The 15013-nt window shown below is 33.7% G+C and overlaps 1 protein-coding gene across 1 annotated transcript in view; it reads right to left on the bottom strand.

Moving 5' to 3' along the window:
- Positions 1 to 204: 204 nt before the first annotated feature.
- LOC110374712 (G-protein coupled receptor Mth2) overlaps positions 205 to 15013 on the bottom strand; it is a 77124-nt gene continuing 62315 nt past the window's right edge. Inside the window, exons 2-10 of the mRNA XM_021332542.3 lie at positions 12383 to 12600; positions 11346 to 11572; positions 10371 to 10556; positions 9711 to 9789; positions 8781 to 8962; positions 7424 to 7549; positions 5483 to 5639; positions 3673 to 3862; positions 205 to 3333 (exon numbers count right to left, since the gene is read on the bottom strand). Coding sequence (XP_021188217.1) covers positions 3226 to 3333; positions 3673 to 3862; positions 5483 to 5639; positions 7424 to 7549; positions 8781 to 8962; positions 9711 to 9789; positions 10371 to 10556; positions 11346 to 11572; positions 12383 to 12600 — 1473 coding nt within the window. The 3' untranslated portion in view covers positions 205 to 3225. The remainder of the gene's footprint in view (positions 3334 to 3672; positions 3863 to 5482; positions 5640 to 7423; positions 7550 to 8780; positions 8963 to 9710; positions 9790 to 10370; positions 10557 to 11345; positions 11573 to 12382; positions 12601 to 15013) is intronic.

The raw sequence follows: 15013 nt of genomic DNA, 5'->3' as shown, positions 1-15013 counted from the left end.
AGGAAATATTTCATTGATGTAAAAATACAAAGACGTTTTACGGAAAATACTTGAATTAATATTTCCGGAAGTTTAACTCCTGTGAATATTGTTTATCTTTTCGAACATAATACTACATTTCTACGAGCTGTCGCTTTTACCTTTTAACAATATTTTCTTCCTATATTATTACAATGGGATGTAGGTACAAAGGAAAAACAAATGTTTATATAAAGCTTGTTTATTAACGTCATGTTTTGCAAAATAGACAAATATACACTTTTAAATTGTCATTTCACTTAAAAATTCCGCATCAACATTTAACAATTAATATAATACATAGTTACACACGCATACTCGCTAACTTTACGCAGAAACACATTTATCATACGCTACGAGACGCCACAACTAAATTATGAACTGTATTTTTAAAATAAAGCTCGTTGCCAACGTTATCGTATAAAATGTACAATTAAGAAGTCAGTTCATATGCGGCTCTCTTGTAACGTATCATCAACGTGTTTTAGCATTTAAGATAAATACACTTTATACAAACTCAAAGCTTTACATTAATTACATAATTTTATTTTACTGTTAATAAAGATTCAATATCTCATAATGGAAAATAACAGATGGTTTACAAACAAATTAAATAAGATATACTTAAAGTTACAACACTAATTATTGTCGTGGGTCCTTAAATTTTGATTCAATTTTATTCCACACGAAAAATTTTGATGAGCGAAATTAAAATTTAATGAAAGTCGAAAATTGCTACAGTGGGTTTGTTTCATAGGACTCGATATTGGACCAAATGTTGAGTGTCACAACAGGAACTTTAAGGTTAATTTCATTAATTGAAGAACGAAAAATAAACATATAAATACGTAGGACGTGTTAGTATTTTTTAAATTTAAGAATTCTAACTTTGACTTTAAAAAGAAGCCATTTTAAAGCGTAATGTCAAGATGTTTTTAAATTACACGTATTCGCAATATAATGACGCGCAACATTTGGTCGTAACCGAGCACAATTTATATCTCTTTCTCCAACATGCTTCATCAAGCCTAACATTACATTTCCTTATCTACACGTAATGGTATTTTAATAACTTTATTACGTATTCCCGTTTCATTATTCATACGACCAGTCTTATCCAGAATATTATTTTAATTTACATAGATAACGTTTGCAAGTTTGTTGCGAATCAATAAACAATTTATGGGTTGAAAAGTTTCTTTGATAAATTAGTTCCGTCTGGAGTTAATATCTGTTGATTTGTTACATAATTTATTGTTTTGAAATATTTCTTTTTTAATTAAGCCTTGCCTTTTTTAGAAATAGCATCAACTGTTTTACCTAATACATATACCTACTAGTGTTATGTGAGCGTCATCAAAAACACATTAAATAAAATCCGCATTCATTAAAATCCATTTTCGATAATGTCATAATCAAAATTAAGTGCGGGTTTATGTTAATCTATTACTTTATTATCAAAATTGGTGATTTCATTAGTATTTTGATACAATTCAAAATATAAGTATGCAATAATTTTTAAAAGAATGACTGGTTTTTTATCCTTTTTTAGGTTGGTAATTTACCTGTTTTTACATTAAGTATTCGGGACAAACCCCAATGTAGGATCTTGAAACCAACATTCCACATGACGAAAATACCTACGTTTGACGCATTTTAAGTGAACAACATTGTCATTTTCCTGTCCCCATTTGTATTAAGTTTTAATAATTTTGTTGCATTTAAATAGTAATAATTTCGAGAATGATACAAGGTTTTGTTATTGAATATGTAATAAACAACTTATGCATTAAATTCAAATGAATTATGTTAAAAATAAATCCAATAACTGGAACAGTTGAGCAGAATAGAACATTGAAATATAAAACAGTTGATGTAATTTCTTAATATATTTACGGGTTTCTAAGTCAAATCATGTCAATAGACCAAATACAATCGTTCTCTTAGCACTAATACTTATCAATTCTTGCCAGCCAAACCCAAGAATTTTATACGAATCATTTACACTGCCAAATTGTCCACCTTATTAATAATTACGAAAATAAATTAAATAACCTATTTGCTTATAACATTCATTAATTTATACATTATGACTAGCTCTCGTAAAGGAAATAAAATGCACCACGTTTTTAGTTCACTATTTTCTATCATATGGCACTACACAATTTCGTCTATCAAGATTGTAGGATCCGATGCGGAGGTCACATCAGCTAATGCTTAGATAAAATCATTAACTTGGTCATGTACTTTATAAAAATATTAAATTTTCTTACACTAAGTATTAACAACCATACATTTAACAAGCGTTAGGCTGGGCAGGCAGATCTGAGCCGAGGCTGCCTTAAATAAACTCATATAATCAATAATAACAATTGCATAATACGTAAACTTAGATTATAAAATAAGCCTTGTGTATCGTTGTATCCACTAGAACACCCAGCCTAATGAAACGGTAACTTAAACTCTTAATATATCTGTAAAATGCTAAATTATAGTTTAACAGTAAGCTAATTACTAAATGAAACACAAGCAACGTAATAAGAAGATAGAACTCTCGCAAATAATATTACAAACAAGTTTTAAGGCGCTATCACAGGAATGAAATCATGAATGAAGTTCATACACCTTTCACATTGCTCTGCAATGCTTTGAAGATTTTAATGTGAGTGGTTTGAAAGCAAATCCTAATCTCGTTTGAGGAAGAGCGAATTTCAATCACAACATTTTTGAAGAAGTTTCAAAACTGATACGATACCATCAGTAAGTCAAGTCTGTACAAAGATTTCGTTGTGATAAATTCGCTGCCAAATAAATTCAAATAAGAGTCACCACATAAATATTTACACATAATTTATATTCAAAATAGACTCAATCATTCGTAATTTCAAACTCAGTAAGAACTTAAATACTTAGGTCCGTATTCACAAGACCGTTCAATGCACCCGTTTAAGGAACTGATTGTCGATTCCATCAAACGTCATTTCCAGCATGATCGAAAGACACAAAAGTTTTGACAGCTCCAATAAGTTTACGGAACTTAAGACCTTATTACAATGAAAAAAGTTCCAATTCATAATGACGAATTAAACATTTTCCACTCACCACTGAATCTTCAAAGCCAATAATACTGTTACCATTATCAGTCTCGAGTGCATCAGCTTGCGCTGGCTTGTTCTAGAACGTTCGTCCAACGTCACTGACACTACACTACACATAGTCTCTTCTGCCGGGACCTATGATGCTGTTCCTTTCACTTACAACCGACACTTCTGAGCCGTCCTTTTTCCTTTTGCATGACGAGAATATGTGTGAGGACTGTTGGAAGAAAAGAAAAAGGAAATTACATTATTAGACTATATTAGTCATCAATAAAAGAAAGTTTACCAAGCTGTTCTGGAGCTCTTCAGACTACCGAAATATTTGATAGTTTTAACTTTTCTGATGAATCTACATATATTACTGAACAAGCTCGTTCATTTAATGTGAATAACAGAAAGTTGAGTTCAAAAATTAAAATCTTTTCACCTTCTTCAAAAGCCATCTTAAGGATATGCAAACAAAAATGTTGTATTCTGTTGTTGTCTATTTTTTACAATGCAATATTAACAACTAATTTGTACAATTTAAAATCTTATCTTCCTTCGGAATACTGACCTTAACAAGCGATCGGACGGGCTGCTGCAGTACAAAGATGGCGAATATAACCACTCCCTGCAGCGCGTTGACCAGGTCCAGCACCGACCATACTGACACCACATCTGACCCCGCGCCCGCTGCCCATGACACCACCTCCAGCACCCATGTTAGACCCATGATGAAGGAGAGTAGGCAGCACATGCGGAACCTAGAGGAGATAGATGTACTTCAAATAATGTAGACTGGACAGACCACACGATCAGACGGTGAGGACGTCCATTCCTGCTTATGACCCTATTTTATCATCCATGTAAGACCCCTAAAGAGGGATAAGGCAGTATACTGTAAACCAAGAGCAGATAGATATTGTTCCATGTAGACTGGATGGACTATACATATAGGCACGACGTCTGAATTTGCCTCCGTTATTATTTACAACTCATGTTAGAACCTGGATGACTTTGCTGCACATCAGGAACTTATTTCATTAGGCTTATAAGCTAAGAACTAGGTACTTTTGAAATGGCTTATTATGATCCATCACTTTTTTACAAGATAAACGAAGAAAATGTAATCGAATATTAAGGAAAACTTTTGTCTCTCAAAGTTGTCGAGTTTGCCAAGACTAAGTCAAATCAAAAACAGCTAGCATTTGCCGGCACTATTATATATTATTATGATGAACAAACAAATTAACAGAAGCTAATAATCAATGTCATATTAGATCAATCTGATTTGAGGACAGAGCAAATGCAACCAGTTACATGCTTATTGACTTTACGCAGGATTAGGTACTCCGTTTGACTTCAGGACACTATGCTAATTGCAATTAATTATAGTAGTATTGATACTGTGGTTTCTCTAGCTGCTGTAATTGCTACTATATCGATCGAATTGGTAACGGCTAGGTTACCTAATAGGGTATTTTAGTCTAGATGAGAAAAAAATTAAAAGTGTATTACAATGATTGTTTAGAGGAAAAGCAATCGGGAAATGTTAGTTTCACTTCGTAAGGTACATAAATATATTTTTTATTGCAGTTTAAAGTTTTTAGGTTTTTTTATCTGTCTTTGAACACTACGAAATGTCGCCGCCATGCTAATGACGTCATAACGGTAATAAACAAAAGTGTCAGTTAAAATTTTCAATACATATCAAAATATGTATTACTGACAGCTGTAGTTTTTTTACTAACGTAATGACGTCATGACCAAAAAACAATCATGGCGTCCGTTGTGTGCCGCGTTTTCGCGAAATACGCGCGAAATTTGAAATTATGATAAAACAATTAATTTATATTCGTACATAACGTGAGAAAAAAAAATATTTTTAATTTTTTAGAGATATATTAAGACTAAAGAATTTATTTAAGACATATTTCAAAAATGCATGTAATACCCTATTACGAAGCTTCTACCTCTAAATTACCTATTTACCTAATTCCTGAATAGGTGGTTTATCAAACATGAGATTCTAATTTTATAGACAAGCAGATCATAATCATTTCTTTGATCTAAACACACACATTGATTGACATACAAAAAAAATGAGGTGCGTTATAACTTAGCAACGCATCCCATCTCTTAAAGTCTTCACATACGTACTTCACTTTCGATAATTAATCATATCATTGTTTTTAAACCATATCATTTTTCAATTCCTTCCACATACATTTTAACCCTATTAGTTTACCCAATAGAAATACTCTAAGGTAGGTACTGTAAGAGAACCAAATACTGGGTTGAGCTCGCTTCTACATATGTAAACCATCAGTATTCCGTGTGTCAAAATGTGTATTGGTGTGATAAGGATAAAGAATGGTACTTACAATTTTTTGTACTTCTTAAGCCTCTGATTGAAATTCGAGGGTGCCTCCCTAGGCGGCGAAGCTGTGGTCTCGTGGACTGGCAGCGGCTGGCCTAGCACCGTGCCCAGGCGCACCCAGTCGTCTGACGTGCTGAAGTCTGAATGCGTCAGGTCTAACGCTGGTGAGAAAAACGGCATATAAGACAATGTTAAAATTCCAAAAAATTCAATAAATTGCCCTGGTAGGTACATAAAAGGCCTACGACGGAACATGATGGATTTTTAGTCGGTAAGGCTGCCTGTCCACCGGAGTGGAGCTAGGGTGCGGAGCGGAAAAACTGAGAAATATTAACCAATAGGATTGAGGAGTGGAGATTTTGTGCAATCCTATTGGTTAATATTTCTGGGTTTCTCCACTCCGCAGCCTAGCTCCGCTCCGGTGGACAGGCAGACTAAAAGTCTGAAACTCCCTCACCACTGCTAACCCACAGCGGCATTTGATAATTTTTGCACTTAATAAATAAAAGGTAAAATGTATGATATTAGATATGCCTTTATATGTTTTTAGATTGAAAACATCGTGATAATAAAATCGCAATAAGAAAATTAAAGCAATATATTTTACTGCAACATTTAAAAGGAGATCCATCTTCAAAGATAATTACGACTAACCTACTTGCTATTGCTATACACCGAATTACTTCTCAAACAAGGAAATGGCAAATATTTTTAGCACGATCATGAAGCATGTATATTGTAATGTTTATATTGTACACGCATGCGCAGTAAAACTTTTGTACCTAATATAATTTACTTAATGCAAATGACACATTTTCTTGGATCTCCCCAAAGATGATAAGTCAACGAGACAGTTTAACAAAACCCAGCCAAAGAGTGGATGCCAAAACATTACATTAATACCCAAGTCACGATCTTCAGCAATGAGGAATATACATACAAGACTAGAGAGAATAAGCACTACTATCATTTAGTATACATACTTTATCTTAAGAAGTACAGTATACTATTTTCTCTAATACGACTATTCTTTAAAGATCTATATTGACGTTGAAAATATTTATTTATTTTAGACTAGCACACAGTAATGATACAAGTCCATATTATGATGTTTAGTGGATGAGAAACTTAAACTACACATGTAAATTTTAAATAATATTTTTTTCTTCATACTGAAATAACGTATTACAAGGAATAACAAAACCATTTGAATAAGTTTTTAGTTACTACTAATCTTTGTTAACCTATAACTTTCATACTAAATAAATATTACAGAACTTTTAAGTCTTTGCACAATAAAATAGAAATGAGTCGACTTGTATTTCTTATTGTTTTGCACAGATTATCTTAAGCTATGTAGCACATGTTTGAGTATTCACTTTGTAGCTAAGATAAAAGTAAATGATGCTTGTCTTATGACACAGTGTGGGACCAGATTTTAAAATGTATGTTTTTCCCAGTATAGACTTTACTAACTAGTTTTATGAAGATAGTAATTGACACTCTTCTCAAACTTCCTCGTTTAAATCTGAAGCCAGAGAACATGGTATTTTTCAATAGCATGAACGGCTGTCGGTCATAAAAATGCTTATAGATATGTACTAAAAATATTTACATCTATATTTCTATTGTTTTTAAAAATTTGATTACCAAAGAAACTAAATTCAAATATTCAGTAACTAATTGTTTTTGAATTGTAAAACATATCTTACTGCAGAGTAATACTCATATTGTTTACACAAAACAAATGACCCCGACAAAAGATCACAGTGCGCATCATCAAAATGACCAATTCTTTGAATAAACCCAGGTTTTTCCGAGTAGTTATATTACTTGAAAGTTCCTCAAGCTTTTTACCGCTTGCCATTACTATTCAAGACACGAAATAAACAAATTAGTATGATATATCTACTTAAAATAATGGAGGAAAATCCAAATAACTTACGTGTAACATCCTTAAGTTTATCATAATGCGTAGCGATGGCTCGCGATGTGAAGAAAAATATACAAAGATTGCTGAACAGTATGAGAGCAACTGGCCCGTAGAAGTACGGCAACGCTGCTTGATCCGCTGCAAAGAAAAGAGGTGCTTAATAAAATAATACTTAAGTTTAACAAGAAGGTACCTAATTTTAATAATGTTACGTGGAAGCACATATGACAAAATACACTACTAAGAAATCGATGTCTGAATATAATATTTATAATACCTACAAGTATTCATATCAATTACTTAAAACATATTTTAACAGCAACTTTTGTTGCTCAGCTTGTTGCAGTCTTAACCCGTAACTATTATAGTAAGCCGCGTTAAAGCCAAAGTCTTTGACTTTGAAGCACGCCGGCTTTCTGAGTTGGATGCCAAACGAGATGAGTGGAAAGCTCGACCACCTGTAGCTATCAACTACAACTTTGTGGCTGGTACCCTGACATGTCCGCAGTGTGCGCGGACTTTCACGCACAAAATTGGATACTCCAGCCACATGAGAGCACACGCACGCCATTAGGGTCGAAGTGGTCGCCGTTGCCGAAATCGGCGTGGAAGATTATTATTATTAATCTGTGCCCCTACGAAAACAACTTAATAAACATTATTAAAATATATATATATGTACTTAGGTATTTCGTAACAATATACTTATGTAAGTCTTATTTTACTTTCATATTGTAAATCTAACAAAGTTTCTGCAACTATCAGTAATCCGATTTTACTAACGAACCAACTCGTCTAACAAATAGACGAAAATAACATTTGAAATAACAAAGAAAAATATAAGTTATAGAAATAAAATATATCTTCTAATTTATGAGCTGGAAAAAGTTCATATCTCTCGTCTATGCTACACCATAAATCATCTTTAGCGCTTGCCCTTTTAGAAATACTTTTTGGACAAAAACGCACTCCACGACTATTTAAAAAAAAACAATATCGATGAGAGGAAAGTTAATACTAAGAACGGACGTAATTTTTCTTCGCTGAAAATACTCATCACATTTCTCACTTCCAGCCAATTATTAAAAAATGTGCATAAAGGCTTATCTTCTCTACGTATCAATAATAACTTTGTGAAATGACGTGCTAAGTACTAAAAAGTAGCCTATATGTTATTCTGTTATAATAAGCATTACTTTGAAGTTTTATCAAAACTCAACCAGTAGTTTTAGCTTGAAAGATTAACAAACATTGAGACACACATACACACATCTTTACAAACTTTTACATTAAAAATGTACCTAAGTTCTACGTAAATTCCTAAGTAATTCTTAAATACTTGCACTAATATAATGAAAAACCAACTTACTCTTAAACCAGCAGCCCTTAACTCCGAAGTTAGGCTTCAGATAAGTGCTGGGCACTGCTGGCGACAGGTCCATGGTGATAGTAACTATTAGTAGCAGTATGGGGAACAGGACTGCGTATACGCAGTACCACGCGAACCTTCGTCGCATGCTGCGTCTTGTTACTGACGCGTTTATGTATCTCCTGTTAGAGAAAAGAAGAAGAAAATTGCTATAGAATATTATACATTACTACCTACGTCCTTATAAATACGACTTTACTGGTTTTCCTTAAAACTATTCAGGGACACTTTATAATTGTAAGAGTGGCTAATATGAGTAATGAATGTGTATAGTTTCGGTCATTTGCAATATTTTTGTATATGACAGTAATTTTCTATATGGCTGTAAACCATCTGCCCGTTCACAGCAATTATTGTTGCAAAGAGCCTGAAAATAAAAGTCACTCTTGTGTAGTGTGCATAAAAGTTAATTTCTATATCCACTACCGTGCATATTTTTTACGAATAGCGTAATACTTAGGCCGACTTCAGTGTCAAGGCTAAGCTAATCCATCACATTAAAATCCCTTTTACAGAATCAATATGAAATAGCAACGGCGCGCCGGTCGCGTAACAAAAAACTCCTTTGTTTGGGTATCCAATATGGAAGGGAGCTTTTATTTATTACACTCAATAATATGGCAGCTTTGGTTTGAATTTTCATTATTCCACTGAACAGCTAAGTGGCTACATTAAGGACTTTTCAGAAACGCAATTGACGCGTACATTACAAAATTAAATTCGGCACAATTTTCCGAAATATTGATAAGGTACTCGTCACACGTAAACACTTAACATAATAAGCGCTAAAAGCAACGATCAGGAGTGTGACGAACATAAGAGTAAAATGTAATAACGATACGTTTAATAATGTCACATTTGAGTACTTACCGAACGTTCAGGAATATATCGAAACACATCACGTTTAGCCAGAAGAAGCAGGATACGAACGAAAACTGGATCAAGTATGCTGTAACAAAATTTTCTTTATGAGATTGAATTAAGGGAACGTTATAATTAAATTCGCCTATTATGAAACCCAAACAGATATTAGAATGGTGTATCTATAAATAAAATGTAATTAATTTTATGGAAAAGTTACTTTTTATTAATCATCTATGATAATAATCTATATAGTTCAGAGTTTTGTTATAATAGGCGGCCTCATTATTTGTAGTGGTCCAAACCTATTCGCAGTCCAATCAGTATCAGTGTGTTCATTTAACTTTCAATCTAAACAACATGCTAATTCCTGAAGTGGAATTTAATTTTAGATGCTTATTTGTTTATTGTTGAGTTTAGACCCTGTATTACCAAAGTGACCTCAAAAATCAAAGAATTGTCATACGGGACGATAATCAACGTAAGTAACTTAGTTTTGGCTTTGATCAGAACAGTACAAGCTACCTATTTATTTGATTAACTTATCACTAATCGAATAGGTCCAAAATCATAACCAGGTTAAAAAGTGCATTGCTTTGCATCCAGAATTTTGCCCTTTGCTTGGTTACCAAATATTTTATGGTCATATTCACAGACTCATAAACTTACCCATAATAGTACAGGCGACTGTAGGAAAGGCGTGCCCCGCGAGTTGCGTGGCGGCGAGACAAGTGAACGCGAGCGCCAAACATACGGTGTGGCAAGCAAGCGCCTTGCCGTGTGTGTCCCGTAACTCCGTAATGAATAGGTACACAAAAGCCGTTGCTAGGAGGAATGGAACCGATATTAGGAGACCTGCGAACAAAGATTGGAAATGTAATTATTTTTAGTTTGGTCTAGATACGCATCATTGGGTGTACTTATCAGAAATGAAAAGCATTAAGATGTTATTAAAACGGGTTAAATCATAACACTAAGGATATTGTAATATATTTCCTAAATCAATTTCTAACGATACATCTGTTGTGGGTCCTTGAACAAAAAGTATGAAATCGTTAATCCCTCTTAAGAGCGTAGTTATCAATGATCGTACCTTCCCCATTTTAGGAGGGCCCTTCACCCAGCGATGGGACAATAAACAGGCCTTTGATGGCGGTGCTCAAGGTGTTTGTAAAGATCACAAGAACAGAGCACATCTTCAAATTCAATGACGAGTTTAATTAATTAAAATTAAATTTATATTCCTTGTAACTCTTAACCTCGCCTGAAGCCCTCTAAATACTTATTGAAAGCTTTTACAGCATCAACGAATATCATATTATAAGAGCCTGAAGAAAGTTCTGAAAATCTTTTGGAGACTAGAACAACGATCAAATAGTTAAGTAACTCGGTAACTAGAGTCTTCGTAACAAAGTTAACAATTTGTTCTTGTTGGCAACAACAAAAAGTGGAATTAATTAATGATAAACTCAGTTAGTATTTACTTTGGACGAAAAACATACAGCTGGTTGTTTTCCCACGGGAGTCGATATATTAAATTGGTTATTTCGTGTTTACATCATAAATAAGTAGGATAATATTTTTATTGGGAAACAGTTAAAATTTTACATATTTCCTGTTGAAAATTTTCCTTGTTTTACATACCTGTGGCATACGCAATGAGCGTAGAAGACGTTTTAGTTTCCTCCATAGGCGTGGTGAAACAAACGACGGGTAAAGTCAATCCTGCCGGCACCGACTCATTGTAAAACGTCTCCATGCAATAGTCTTTCGTACCCAGTAAGTAGGGTCTTGCGTATGGCACGAAGAGAGACCCGTTTACTAAGAGATAGAACTCGTCTTCACTGTGGATGTATGGCTCTAATTTGTATCTGAGGACAATGAGAGGTAAACGTAATACAGGTACCTGACAGTTCCCTTTAGGTTGTTGAAAGTTGAAGATAATAACACAGAAACCTGATGGTTTGATTAAGAATTCTTAGAGTATTCTTAGCTAAGCTTAAGCTAAAATCTTAGTCAAAAGAATGAACCAATTCATAATAGTTTATAACACGCAACCTACATCTCTCTAGCCAACGTAACCTGATGTATAATGTTTTTGTAAACTGTGAGAAAACAAAGTATAAGTACAGCTAGCTAAAATACATAATGTAATTAATGAGTTCAAGAGCAAACAAGTTTCAGATAGGACTTGAATATAATTATAATTATCCATAATTTCGTCAGTAGGAAATCCCCAAATAAATTTATTATTAGTCATTTCCTTCAGCAAAAGACTAAGATTACCCAATTATATCAATGGAAACATTTTTTCTTATTATCGGAAATAATATCGTAATTGTCGGTAACCAAGTTAGATAATAATTCAGATATAAAAATTATTTGATGATAATAAGACTACAAGTGATAAAATATTATTGCTATTCGGTCATATATTGTGCATTATTGTGTAATATAGTATTAACTGTTATTAGTGCATGATATTAAGAGTTTAATCCATTCATTGATCAGTGGAAAAGTAGAGACATAACGTATGTATTTATGAATCGAGAACCTAATTACGTATATAATACACAGTTTTTCACTAATAATATTAACAGCGATAAAGAAAAAATCTACACCTGTTTAATAAATCAAGAAACATTATACGATAACAGTAATCATCAAAATAAATGACTTACCTATCATATTTACAAGGATTGCCTACTAAAGTCTCGTAGACATTGGTTTCGTAGCTAAACATGTACGTTTCATTAGCTTGGAAGAAGTATGGCTGGAAGGTCAGGCTGGATCGGCTGCAGACAGTCTTCACGGTGCCATCTTCTACCGTAGTGGTGAGGTTCTGACCACTTGGACAGCATTTTGGAACTTGGGGCAACGCTTTTTTGACCTCACGCTCCTGTAGACAAGAAAAAAACAAATTTTAATAACTTTATAGGGTAAGTAAAGAAGTTTAAATAAAGTTTAAATAACGCTGACTCAATTTGTTACTGATATTTAATCATGAATATTTTATCATCTTCGTAATTAACCTAAAAGTTTCAACTAAAACTTGAAAAACAAAACCACAGAATACAGCGTAAAATTCTTTCCCTTTCACAATTAACGAGGCCAAATTAGGTATTCATGGATTAATAATTCAGTTGAACTCGTTACATCCGATGTACCTATTTACGTTAGGTAAAGTTTCATAAAAAAACCATTTCATAAAATATTCCTAACTTAATGTTACCTGAATTATGTTAAGTACAGACCCTACTCAAATAGCAGCCCAATTTGATAGTAATTCTTTGTAAAGCCACTTAGACTTTAACCATATAATGTTTTTCTTAGACGTGACGTTATATTTTAAATTGGGTCGGGCTGTAAGATGTAAGGACAACATAATTATGGATGTCATTCAACGATGATAAATTGCAATTCTGTATGTTTGAGCCCCATCAAAATTCAACATGAGTATTTGAACTTTGACGCACATAAAAGAAATTCGACTGAGGTTGATGACGTAAGAGGTTCATTTAGATTCTACCACGCATTTCAGAGTACCTAGTTAATGCTTGAAAATATTAAAGTAATACTCTTTAAGTCTATTTAAGGCTCTACTTATCAGACAAGACTAATTTTGGCAAAGGTGGTTTATTTAAAGTTTCTAATGAATGTTCTATTACTCAAATTAAATAAGCTGGCAAATACACAGGGCTAAAAACTTTTTAAGTATCTAAAAATACAATTTTATTCATTCCTTGCTATTTTCGAATCCACGCATGTACGTTTCACAGTTTACTCAGAAACCTAAATAAAGAATCAGCCGATGAAACACAGTACATTAAAATACACCTTAGTACATTGTACAGATGTGAAGTGAATGCCAAAATGTAGTGTTCATTATAATCAAAATAGTAAGAAGAATTCCTACTATTACGTATACATTGGAATTTATAATGCTAAACCGTTTGTTTACAGTAGAAATTGTCTGAGTCATTTAATGACAATGCTTTCGTACAATCGTATTAAACAATAACGTAGTCTCAATTTTATTTGTAGTAGTGATATGAGTCACCTAACGACGGTGGGTCAACTCTCCCGATTTAGGTTACAAGTTCAGGCCATTGCAAAAGGGGATACCAAATAAAAAAGTAAACAATTTAAAAGGTTGTGAGCATTTTTTCGTTTGTAAATGTATTTTTTTTAATCCTCAGCACTTTGTAGTTTATCTGTTTCAATTTTCGTTTAGTCTGCTAGCCGAGGAAATTAGCCAGAGATAGAAGGATAGCTTTCAGCTTCTCTATGGCTTTAAATACGTCGACTAGGATATTTCTTTTGGATTCGACTGACTACTTTCAAACTTGAGCGGAGTTCGTAGTCATGAGACCTATCACATAGTGGAGTCACGAATCGAACCGAGTTTATGCCATTCCACACTTTATACTCCCAAATGTGTCTCACCAAACTTAGGTATTATATTGAAACGAAAATATCTGAAGTTATAAATTACTAATATATAAAGCTAAAGAGTTTGTTTGTTTGCTCGAACGCACAAATCTCAGGGTGTTAGATAGCACATTTATCGAGAAACGTTATATACGGATGTATGCCACATTTTTACCCGGGGACGTGTAACAGTTTCCACTGTATATGGGTGAAACCGAATGCGGAAGCTAGCAAACCATAAACAGAAAAGATTAGCTTCAGCAAACAGGTTTAGAGTTAGTGTCAACTAATCTAGCCCGTCATTCGCAAAACCCAAATTTTGATAAAGGCCCGCATTGGTCGCACCAGACGGCTTTGTTGTTCAATGGCGTATTGCAATTTATCATTATTAAGCCTGAATTCCGTATTACGACCACTAGCTGGCTAATAGCAGCCACTGGGACTGGCTATAAATCTTATCTTCCCTGTTGCAACCAGAAAATATTCTGGAACATTCGGCGAACAACAAAGCGGGACCTAAAAAGGGTTAAAACGTATACATGAGGTCATGTACGTGTCGGGTAGTACTGGTATGTTTCGATCAGCTAAAATGTGAGTAGGAGAAGTTGGTATCGAAGGCGCCACGTCTGTCACGCGTCTTGTTAGGAACGTGCCCGCGACGGTAATGAGACAACTGATGACATCCAACAGTCTGGGCTCAGTGTTGCACGATGCGAAAACTGATACATTTTTATGAAGGAGTTTGAATTTGATGCTTGTCCAAAATATGAATCTTATTTCTGAAAATACATCATTCGATTTATTGAATAAGTTATTTAAAGAAATCTTTATAATGAAGCTTCGGTCATTAATTCCTTGAACATACAAGTTACTTACTTTGT

This window comes from Helicoverpa armigera, chromosome 8 (genome assembly GCF_030705265.1).
Source record: "Helicoverpa armigera isolate CAAS_96S chromosome 8, ASM3070526v1, whole genome shotgun sequence".
In the NCBI taxonomy this organism is placed as follows: domain Eukaryota; kingdom Metazoa; phylum Arthropoda; class Insecta; order Lepidoptera; family Noctuidae; genus Helicoverpa; species Helicoverpa armigera.
Note: the sequence above shows the minus strand (reverse complement) of the source record. Positions and strands in the feature narration are given on the sequence as shown.